The 11,879-nt window shown below is 51.8% G+C and overlaps 1 protein-coding gene across 1 annotated transcript in view; it reads right to left on the bottom strand.

Annotated features, from left to right (window-relative positions):
* Positions 1 to 2,948: 2,948 nt before the first annotated feature.
* The window catches only part of GALNT2 (polypeptide N-acetylgalactosaminyltransferase 2), a 198,314-nt gene continuing 189,383 nt past the window's right edge, over positions 2,949 to 11,879 (bottom strand). The window contains exons 15-16 of the mRNA XM_058543079.1: positions 8,257 to 8,376; positions 2,949 to 3,805 (exon numbers count right to left, since the gene is read on the bottom strand). Coding sequence (XP_058399062.1) covers positions 3,650 to 3,805; positions 8,257 to 8,376 — 276 coding nt within the window. The 3' untranslated portion in view covers positions 2,949 to 3,649. The remainder of the gene's footprint in view (positions 3,806 to 8,256; positions 8,377 to 11,879) is intronic.

Genomic DNA, 11,879 nt, shown 5'->3' with positions numbered 1-11,879 from the left:
TAGGTTAAGTATTTTATTCTAAAAAATTTTGCAAATTGGATCCTCTCTGCTCCAGCCCAGAGCTCATACAGCTCCCCTCCCTCCAGAATCGGCCCAAGCTCCTTCCTGGGCACGCGGGATGCCACCTTACTCGACCCACCCGGGCTCGGCTCACTGAGCCTTGCTCGGTCTGCACAGCACTTTGCCCGTCCTCTTTTCTTGCCATTTGACGTGTTTCCTCCTCTCCTAGGTCTTCGGGACAGTCAGGGCAACACAGTGTTTCACAACAAATTCTTATTGAATCAACTTTTCCCTGTTGCTAAAGCAGGAACCACACACAATTCCTAAGGGCCCTGATGTGTACTGCAGAATTATGCTAAGAGCTTCTTTTGTTTCTCAAATTGCAGGTAAACCAAATTTTTGGTTGTTTCAAATAATGGGGAAATAAGATGCATAAATGTGGCCTCCAGAAGGTTAAAAAAACTCACCTGGGCCAGCCTTTGCAGTCACCACCCCCCACCACCACCATCTCAATCCAAATTGCTTAACAAAGGATCGGTCAATGTTGTGTCTCCTTGACACACCTGTGGGGCTGTTCGAAGGCTGAGGATGACGGGAAAGAACCTCAGTCAGCCTCGGATGGAACTGGAGAGTCCCAGGTAACTGGGAAACAAGTATATTGATTTTAAATACTTGGAAAACTGTGAAAATATTTGTCCCCTGCCCCCCACCCCGGTTTGAAGCGCAGGCTCTGGGTCTGAGCGCCCAGGGCAGACTCCAGGTGAGTACTTAGGAGTGGCGTGACCTTGAACAGGTTAAGGGCTTCAGGCACCGGCTTCCCCAGCCCACTGTAAATGCTGCACATCCGGCCATCTCACAGGAGACGGCGAGAAGACAGTGGGAATGTATTTAAGGACTTGGCTCGGTGCCTGGGCCACCATCCACACTCCACAGTTGATAACAGTTATTATCACAAATAAGAATAAACACGGAAAGGGACAGCAGTAAAAGGTGAATGCATTTTAAAAGTGTGATAAGCAGGGCCCCGAAGCAGACAGACCATAATCACAGCCTCACACACCAGTCACATCCATCCTCTAAAGACCCAGAATGACGGCCGCCACCACCAGAGAGCAGTATCTATAAAGGATCTTCTCTTTATTTAAGTTAAACAATTTCAAGGATGGTTTCCATCTATAAAATGGACAAAGTACAAGCTCTGTACAGCAGTTCTTTTTAAAAATCAACTGGAAAAAAAAAATTACCAAATTATATTCTGAATTTGCAGAACATACTCACAGATACCATCATTTTAGCTTTTATGAAGACAAAAGAAAGACCACCACAGAGAAGACAACTCACTTGGCCACACTCTGCTCAAAGGGCTCGTAGGAAAGAATCTTTACTTGTAAAAATGGGAGCGGGAGAGTGGGACAGTCACAATGACTGAAAATAATGGAGCCACAATAAGTCACTTTGGCACACTGTGTCATGTAAACATAGCTCACCTCCAGGGAGCCCTCCCCACCCACTTCTGCTCTGGACGCCCACCACCCAAGGCCACCGCCCACCAGCTCAGGGACAGGGAGCTGCCCCCAAGGGACTGGATGGCCTGTCCCGATGGTACAAAGCTTGGTAAGACTTCTGGGTGGGGTGGAGGTGTGTGGGCAAAGGATTTGTCAAGAACATGATTAAAATTTGTTTTCCATCTAAGCCCAATTTGTTTTCCATCAATGGGATTTTTTTGCTCACAGCAGTAGTAGTTCACAGGTGACAGGTCTGATGACAGACGCAGGGGCTTGGGCTGAGTGCACCAGCACGGCCCCTGGCTCCTGCCGCCTGTGTTCTACGGCCTGGCACAGGCACCTTAGGCTCTCTCAAGAGCCCACTTGCAGTCAGGATCAGCCTCTGAAGATGAAGTGCGCTGAGTTAATCCAGCCATGGATTAATCCTGCCTGCCCCCTGAAAATACATCTGGCTGCTCGGCAGGGTGCAAAAAGAGAGAAGACACAGGACAGGCCCCCAGCCGCCCCTCCACGCCCAACCCCACTGTCCTAAAGCAAACACAGGTGGGGCTTCTGCAGTGCAGGAAGAAAGACCAACAATGTTCCCTTTCCTAGGAGAAACAGGCAGGAAAGAGAGTGGCAGTTCGCAGAATCTTCCGGGGCCACTTCTCACTCTGTGACCTCCCAGTCCCTCCCAAAGGGGCCTGGAGATGTGCAGTTATGATGCACGTGGCAGCCTTGCTGACACTGGGCACGTGTGCGGGAGGGGGCAAGTGGAGAAGGAAGGAGGGCGCTGACCAGGAGAACGTCTGTCATTGCATATGGGGACACTGCAAAGGCAAGGAGGGCTCTGCAGGGACATTCCTGGGCGTTGAGGCAGATGCCCTGGCATCTCTTCCGGTTACTACTGTCAGCTCGTAACTGTCTCGTGGTGCATCCTGACACCTGCCTCTTAACCCACCAGGCTCCTGTTTCATGCCCCGAATCCTCAATGTCGATGAGCAGGCGTTGTTTGGTTTCCACCCTTCCTAATTCTTGACCCAAAGCCCCTGGGGCAGTCACCTGGGCCTGGGAGGGACAGGGTCCAAGTGACCCTGACAGTACCGCCAGCACACCAGGATACTCAGGGTTACCCAATGCTAGCCTGTGACAGCTTCCTATGTCATTGGGGATTTAGTTTAGAGAAGAAAAAAATTAATTTAAAAAATCCAACGCAACATTTGTCAAAATAAGTAACCTCCAGGTTTACAGAGACCAAAGACACGAAAGGTGGCTTCCAACAGACAGCAGTGACTCTAGAGCTGAAGCCAGAGACGCGTGGGCCTGAGGCCTGGGGCCCGGGGCCCGGGGCCCAAGGGCACCCTCGCCTCCCGGGCCAGCTGCACGAAAGCCTAGCCGGCCAGGGCAGCAGCTGCTCGCTGCAAGGCTCCAGGGGGCAGAGGCCGCACTTTCTCCCTCGGGGGGGGGGGCCCACCCCAGAGGGCTCCGGGGCCGCCGCCTCCCGGCCGCGACCTGCTTCATGGAGAATTTACAAGATGAGGACGACCTACAGAAACCATAGGGAACTGACAGTACGTTCTTTCTTTATATATATATTTATATTTAGTGTCCCCCGATAGAAAAGTTCATATTCAAATATAGCAAGTACATCATGTGGAAGAGGGGTCTGTGCTAGGAAGACGGTTGGGAACGGAGGAGCGGGGACAGGGATACGACGTAAACCTGCAAAGTGACATGACTTGGTGTCAGGGACACCACACAGGATTCCGACGGGAGCAAAAATAGAGATTTCCAAAGAGTTCTCCTCGCTGTGATGTGGCAACCACACCCCTCCCCCTCCCCCACCTGCACGTGTTGGCGCTTCTCTGCCGTCCACGCAGTCGCTGGGGGGTGACTCTGCTTGCAGAAGCTGGCAGGGAGGAGGGGTGGTGGCGGCCTCGGGAAGGAGCCTGGCTGCACCTGTGCGAGGAGGAGGGCAGTTGTCTTCCTTGCCGCCTCTGTCCGCCCAGTCCCCAGACCTCGCAGAAGTTCTCCGACTTTCAGACCATGATGGAATACTGAGGTATATAGTTTCGCGGAAAGTTTAAGAAACATAATTGATAATGTGATTATCAAACTCTGCCCGCGGGCGCAGGAGACAGGACGGCCCAGGCCTCCGGGCTCTCCTACTGCTGCAGGTTGAGCGAGAACTTCCACTGCTGAGACAGGGCGGGGCTGCACACCTCCACGCTCAGGCCCCCGTTCTTGGCCGAGCGGCTGTCCAGGCACAGATTGCTGCCCACGTGCCGCAGTTTGGAATTGCCCTCAATCTGTTCCCATTTCTGCAAGAGACAGGAGAATGCCTTATAACAGGAGCCCAAACAAAAAGGTACAGAACAGATCCATTTTCAGGGTCTTCTAGCTGCATTAAAAAGAAACCAGCTAATTTTTCTTTTTTTTTGGTCTCTGATCATAAAGGATGGGAATTAGCAACAGCCCAAGACAAATCAGGTGCCACTGAGGGCCCAGGAAAGAAACCTGTGTTCTCTGCCTTAGTTTGCAACTCCAAACCTCCTCTCTGGGCCCTGCTAGAGACCACCTCGCCGGCCTCATCCTTTCCCTTCTTGGGGTGCCCCTCGTCCAAGCCCCAGTGCTCTGGGCACTCGCCCTCCTCAGGCGTTCACACAAGGACTTGATGCAGGAATTTCCTGTAGGGAATTTGCATTCATTCAAAAGGCCTGATCTGATGATATTTCACCTCAAGAATGGAGCCACAGGAGGCTGAGCCAGCTCAGAGGGCCCCAGTCCTGTCTGTGGCTGTTGGAAGGCAGCCCTGCCTGGAGGCCTTGGTCTGGGCACCTCCACACTCCCACTTCGGGCCTTACGCCCAGCTGAACCAGAGGAGGGCTGTCAGGGCAAATGAAAGGGAAAGAGATGCTGTGTGCACAGAACATCAAGTTGAGGAACCTATTTCTATATGGTCTGTCTTCTCTACTAGTGTGTGAGCTCCTTGATGGGTGTGAGAAGCTTGTCTCAGCTACCCTTGAGTCTCCCAGTGCTCTGCACGGCAGGGACCAAGCAGTATTTGCTAAGTTCTGAACATGCCACTTGCAAAGTACAGGGTATAATGCCTTCCTTTTAAAGTGTGTGCACACACAATCCCCTAAAACCAAACCAACCAACCAGCCAGACTCAACCCGCCAACCCACCCACCAATCTGCCAAGTCAGAAAACTGAGCCCACAACCCAGCCTGCAGGGAAGCTGAGGGCTCTCACCCTGCTGTTCACCCCGTGTAAAAAGCTCTGATGTCTGGGGTGTTTTTTTAAGGTAACACACTTTTTCTCCCAAAAGCTCTCCCTTCATTAAAGTAGTCTGTGATTCCTTTTTGTTGTTCTGTTTTGTGAGGAAGATCAGCCCTGAGCTAACATCCATGCTAATCCTTCTCTTTTTGCTGAGGAAGACCAGCTCTGAGCTAACATCTATTGCCAATCCTCCTCCTTTTTTTCCCCAAAGCCCCAGTAGATAGTTGTACATCATAGGTGGACATCCTTCTAGTTGCTGTATGTGGGACGCGGCCTCAGCATGGCCGGGGAAGTGGTGCGTCGGTGCGCGCCCGGGATCTGAACCCGGGCCGCCAGTAGCGGAGCGCGTGCCCTTAACCGCTAAGCCACGGGGCCGGCCCAAGTAGTCTGAGATTCTAATTAATTGTTTATACTGTGTGCACTAAAGCTCCTTTCCCTAAGTATTTTTGCAAATGCTCTGATATTGTGGAATTAAATTTTCTTACTCTTGCCTCCCTCTCCCCTCTGACTCTGCAAATGCACACATCACATGAACACACAGACGTGCCTGGAAACCAAATAATCCAACTGGCAAGACAGTGCAGCGTCAAGATAAAATTAGCTAAGGAGCCTCTTCTCAAAGGGCAGATGAATGAGGCGGGGAAGGAGGCGGAGCAAGGCAGAGAGGAGCCCAGCGCCTCGGGATCCGACCTTCTGCACAAGGACCGCCGGCTGCAGGATGTTCTCGGAAGGACCCTCTGATACTTATTCATGCCAGCCTGCTAACCTGGAGTTTTTGCTGACAGTGAAATTCCATGCCATCAGAGGAGCACTAGGGAGGCTATCGCTACCTGCCAATCATCTCCTTCGTTTCTGGCTCCCTCTTTGCTGTCAGTCATTCCTCACGCTGTTTTCCTCCACTGTCATGTCAAGTGTGTATGCGCTGGCAACATACACACTGAGTGGCCAGGAATCAGCTTGACAAAGAATGTGGAACGAACGGAATCTGATTCTGTTCTCTGGAGGGGCTCTGCCTATCACGTGTCAAAGCATCAGCTAAATGGAGGGCCTTAAAAAAAATAACCAAAGCCCGGCTCTGTCTCTGGAAGGCAGCTCGGCCCATCTGTCTGAGAGGACTGTGGTGGGGTGGACAGATTTCTGAGACTTCGAGGCTCTTCTGAAACAGTCCCCACACCCCTCTCCTATGGGCTAAGTCTCTGGTTAACAGTCTAACAGATCTGCACGTATATACGTCGCGCATCTAGAGGAGCTCACTGTTTGCAGGCCTTTTTCCATCTCAGGACGTGAGCCTTTCAGGGACGTTAGCTGTGGTTCCCAAGAACCGGGATCACAGCAGAGGCACCTGTCACCTCTCAAAATAAAGCAAGCTCTTCTTAAAGGTAACGCCTCCAAAAATTAAATCCTATTTGTGTTTTAAAAAGGTCAGGAGACCAGAGAAAGCCATCACTTTATCACTCCTTTCATCTCCAGACGTCCCTGCCCCACTACACCCCAGGGGCAAAGCCACTTGAGCTGAGCAGGGATCGCCAGATACCAGCCTCACTGATGCCCGACGTGCAGAATTCCAGGTGATCTGGGTCCAAGGGATGGTGGTCTCCCTTATTTAACAGTCACCCTTTCTCTCTAGGGTATTACAGTCATGAAATTGCGCCATCAACACAGATGAGCATCTAGGGACAGCCGGCAGTGGGCAGGGGGCCCTGTGGAGGAAGCACCCACTGCCAAACCAGGCTGGGGTTCCACAGAGAGGGTACGAGGGCACCCAGCACAGGGCCAGGGATGGACAGATGAAAGATGGCCCTTTACAAGCATTTCCCTGACAACTGGGATCTAAGCAAGAGACCTGGTCTGGGCCTCGGTCCTCCCAGGTGATGCTGGAGAGGAGGCACTGACTCTCTGGGCCTCAGCGTCCCCTTTTGTGAAATTAGCATTGGACTAGAAGCCCACTTCTAGGCTCCTGGCTCCAGTGGGCCCTGTGCCCCAGTTTCCCTACACTGATCTATCTCATAAGGAGGGACTGTAAGAAGATGAGCCAGTGCTCCACGTGCTGGCACATGGGAAGATCCTTTTGTGGTTGCATTTCTATTTCTGACACTAACCGTTAGCCCATGGCTCAAGAAAGGGTATGCCTCCGAACTGCCACCAGGAAATATGTCAGAGAAAACCAGCTTAAAAGGTAAAAACATATTCTGAACTGTTTGGAAAGAGTAATATTTATATACTAGAGAGTGTGTGTTGTGTATAGGGTCTCATCCATTTGAACTTTAATCATTTAGAATTTTTATAAATTTAAAAAGGAAAAAAATTTAGTGAATAAACAAAAACATGTAATTTCTCTTAAACTATCCAGTGCTGTGGGGAGGAGAATGAGAATACAATCACAAGTCAGCAGCATCAGCCCTCTGGCTTGAGAACAAAACGCCTCTCTGCAGGTCCTCCCCTCGGGGCAGGGTCTATCCTCACGCCCAGATGGGTGACGAGAACACCTCCCTGCGGGGTGGCGGTACTGGGGACCTCACTTTCTTTTCTAGTCCTCGTTTGTAGGTCAGTGTTTCACTAACTTCTCACGAATAAAGTCATACACTTTTGCTTTTTTAAACAAAGCTTTAAATCAGAGCTTTCACTCCTTCAGGCGGGCGTCCTTCCGAGTGGACCTGAGGAGGGAGTCAGCCTGGGCCACGTTCTCCGTGTGGACTGACCGGCCGCCTGCTTGGCCACCCTGTGCTTTTGGTGGCGCCGTGGGCCGCAGGACACTGCCTGGCGCTGTCCCTCCCTGCTCTTGGGCCTGCGGGCCGTGCCTCCACACGCAGGCGGTCTGCAGGGGTGGACGGTGTTGGGTTCTGGCCATCACAACCCCGCACTCTCCAGCCTCCCGTCTGCTCTGCGGGGCTCACTGGCATCACCAAACGCTCTCAGGGGCCCTGTCCAAGTGCCTGGGCGTGACGGCGGCGACAAAGAGGCTTCTGAAGAAGAGACCGCCAGCAATGCTCAGCCAGCATGCCGCGGTGAGGAGGTAATGACTAGTAGGTGTTGGGAGTCCCTCCGATGCTGCCCAGCCCAGAGAAGGTCCCCACGAACCTTCGCGGGAGCCAAACATACAATCACAAAATATGGCCCTTCCACTCTAGTTCGAGGGTGAGGCCCAGATACGAACAGATCAATCTAGAGGTTATGGAGAGACGTAACCCAGGACAGATGAGCCCATGGCAGAAGCAGCCCCCAGGGGATAGGGGAGAGAAAGAAGGCCGTCCAGAGCTGGGCACTGGTGGGACAGACCCGCCTTCACAGCACTCACGCCCCACCCCTCTCACGAACACCGTGGTCTCACATCCATCCCAACCGGGAATTCCCTGAGCGCCCACTACAATGCACTGGGGACACCGAGGAGAGCAGGAGCCTCAGGCTGCCAGGTAGCTGGACATCACTCAGACAGTGCTGCAAACAAACGTGCAAGGGCTCACGGCGAGCAGTGCCGCGAAGGGAACCATACCTGTCTGCTGTCGTTCTCCCGGCAGCCCTGCAGCCTTATGCGCGAGCCGGGCGCCCGGTCCACCACTGTCAGGCACAGGTCCATGTGCTTCACCGACTTCTCCTTCGTCAAGGCCCATTCCTGCAACACAAACCAGGGCTCAGAGGCAGGCCACGCGCACGGCTGCGACTGCTTGGCTAAGGGCAGATCTACCGCTGGGGGTGTCGGGGGAGCCTCACAACTGAGCACTGAGTCGACCTACTGATGCGCAAAAGTGCTTTGAGAACCATAGCAACTAAGACGAACAGTATTAACTATTTTAGCCCCAAAGATAAATTAGAGTGCGGTGTCCATTTTTCTGTCGTTAACTGGGAGCTGAAAACACTGCAAACTCGAGCTTGTTACCCACAAGGTGGACACTTCAGGGTCAACTTTTCCACCTCCATTATTTTGGAATCACTGCCCCGTGCAGGAGTGGTTTGGAAACAGCATTTATGAATGTGGATTGTAATGTGTGAAAATTACAAATTACATATGGCATATTTAAGCAAAATATATAGTGTGTAGCCCCAGAATTGAACATTCAGTTGATCTACTGATGCTCACGAAGTTCTGTGAGATCCCTAGGAACAGGTCTATGTATTTATACACCACACAGCTAACACTGACTGGGCCTAATTTGTGCCAAGCACTATTTTAAGCCCTTTACCCAGCAGCCCCATGAGAGGCTATTATCCCCATTTCACAGATGAGAAAACTGAGCCAGACAGTGCTGAAATAACTTGCCCATGATTTTAAAAGATACACACACACACACACACACACACACACACACCTCTCTTAAGGGCTGAGACAGGGTTGAGAGCACAACCATTTATTCTGAATACTAAACAAGACCACCTCAAAGGGCAGGAAGCCGGAGAAAGGAGAAGGCGAGTGAGTGTGGCCACAGGCAGAAGGGGAGGCTGGGTGCGTGCTCTGGGTTGGGCCACAACCAGGGCAGGAGGATGAGGCTCTGACCTGTACTTGAGGACTTGACTATTTCAAAGGGATAAACACCCACTTGACTATTTCAAAGGGATAAACACCCTCAGGACCCAGAAGCAGCGAGGCCTCTCCCAACTCAGAATCCCACAGGGGCACCCTACCTACCTCTGCCCCATGCCCCTTTCTGCTACAGGCCCAGGAAAGCTGCTGCAACTCATCTGTCCGTCTGTCCATCCATCTTTCTGTCCATCCACCCAATGACTGCCCACTGCTCCCTGCAACGACGCAGGCGCTCTCACAGGGCTGGGAGCAGGCAGGCAAGGCCCCGCCCTCAGGGAGCTGGCTCTCCAGGGGAGAACGGGTGACACATGAATACATGTATTACATAACCTGAGGCACTATTAAGTGCTGTGGAGAAATTATTTTTCTATTTTCTCTTTTCAGGGGACAGAGGTAAGGAAAGGAATAAATAATCTTTTGAAGAAACCTCATTGTTCAGTACCTAAATAATATTATTTGGAACAAACAGTCTGTCATTTGGGTGTAAAACCTAAAGGTTACACACTTGCCCCCTACCCGGCCACAGGTGAGCAGAGCGTGCACAGCTCTGGGAGGAGCTGGCCCGGGGGCAGAGACAGGCAGCGGCTGGGGGATTGGTAAAGCCCCTGCAGCCTGTGTGCAGGCTCCATCCTCTCCTATCCGGGAGTCAGACTCAGCCCAGTCCTCTCACTTCCCTGGGCTTCAATTTTCTCATCTTTAATTAATGTTTTTCAAAGTGTACACCATGAGAAATCCTATGAAAAGTTGGTTCCAGGTGAAATAAATTTGGGAAACACTAAATTTGGGCTGTGTTTCTCTCTTGCAAATTCACAAACAGTCTATTAAAGGTTCTGAAAAGTCCTAGAGTATTGGAACCTGCTTGGCCTTAGCAGAGCCCAAACTCAGGAGCACGGAGCCCTGTCCCCACCTGTCCCCATCAGCGGCTTGTGGCACTGAGCTCTGCAGGGTGTTCTCTGGGAACGGCCCCACACCAGCCCCTGAGGGTCGAGTCCAACCTTCCAGGATGCTGTTGCTCCACAGCGGGTGCTTTCAAAGCACAAACAGGCGCTCAACGTCACCCGGATGTCAGGACGGCACTCAGGGCAAGGAGGTCCCAGCAGGGAGCACACCCACACCGCCTTTCATTCATGACACAGACGCTCCCGCACAGGTAAGAGCAGAGCGAGGGGTGGGACACCTCTCAGCGGAGAGGGGGTTTAGATTGTTCTTAAAAGCAGCTATTGAAAGATGTTGGAAGGTTGGCTGATACCCAGTTAAAGCTCACGTCTTAATGTTTCTAGAACCTTCTTGCTATTGTGCGCTTAATTATTTTAAAGCAGACTTTACACTGAATTCCAAAAAAACTAATTCAGTCATGCAAACAACAGAGCTAGTTGCCACTTTGTTCTTCTGTTGCATTTCAATGATCTGAATTTGTAAAATAAAGTTCATAAATATTTAAGAAATGCTTTTTTGAGCTGCCACTCTTAAAAAGCATGGCCATTAATTTTCCCATTTCCTGTGTGTCTGCTGAGGTTCAGCCAGAAACCAGATAACAAACCTCACTCTTCCAGAGCACAGGGCCCTCTTTTCAGTTAGGATATGTTATTTACCCTCTCATTTCTCATCCGTGTGGCACACTACTCAAAAGAGTAGCACTTTCCACCAGTTCAGACAGACTGACTCACGCTTGGTTTATGAGTGGAGCGCCTAGAGCCGCAGCCCGAGGCCTGGCGGCCCGTCCCCTCTAGGACCGCACTCCCCACTATGGCGGCCACCAGCCACACATGGCTAGTTAAATTAATTAAAGTTAAACAGAACCAAAACTTTACTTCCTCAGTCACACTAGCCACGTTTTCAGTGCTCAGTAGCCACATGTGGCTGGTGGCTACTGTACTGGATGGTGCTGATCTAGAACATTCTTATCATCACACAAAGCACTATTGGACACTGCTGATCTAGTAAGCAGCTCTCTGGGCCTTGGCTGGACCACGGAGGGAGATGTCCCCAGGTATGTGGGTGAAAAACTACGCCACGTCCTTGTACCGCCTCACTGTTACCTGTTGCATCCTTTCCCGCCAGACAACCCTCGCTATTCAGTTGCTCATTTAGAATCACCCACCTTGGGAGCTTTCAAAAACCCTGATGCTCTCTGACCCCAGGCAAATTAAATCTGGCATTCTGGGCATTCGACTAGGCATTAGCATTTTCCAAAAGCCCTTGGGGCTACTCCTGCGTGCAGCCAGAGGAGGAGTGCTGAGAGCCAGTGGAGACCTGCTGCCCTGGACAGGCAGGGCTGTGTCCCTCGTCTAGGACGCCGAGGGCCCAGGGCAGCACCTGGCACAGCAGGTACATTTGCTGAGAAGGAAGAAAGAGCCCCGGTGTGAGAACAGTAATGGTGTCACAACAGTGAAAAGGAGAACAGGAGAGGGAGCAAAGTGCTCTCCCTGCACGATCTCGTCTGCTCTTCACGACAGCCCTGAGCTGCACACTGGGGTCTGCTTTATGCAGACATGGAGTGGAGGCTCTGTGCTGGCAAGGTCTGGGCTGGGCCACAACACAGCACTGTCACCTCTGCACACAGCTGGGAGCAGCCACCTCTAGGTGGCCTCCCACAC

This window comes from Diceros bicornis, chromosome 6 (genome assembly GCF_020826845.1).
Source record: "Diceros bicornis minor isolate mBicDic1 chromosome 6, mDicBic1.mat.cur, whole genome shotgun sequence".
NCBI lineage: Eukaryota > Metazoa > Chordata > Mammalia > Perissodactyla > Rhinocerotidae > Diceros > Diceros bicornis.
This window is presented reverse-complemented; position numbering and strand designations above follow the sequence as displayed.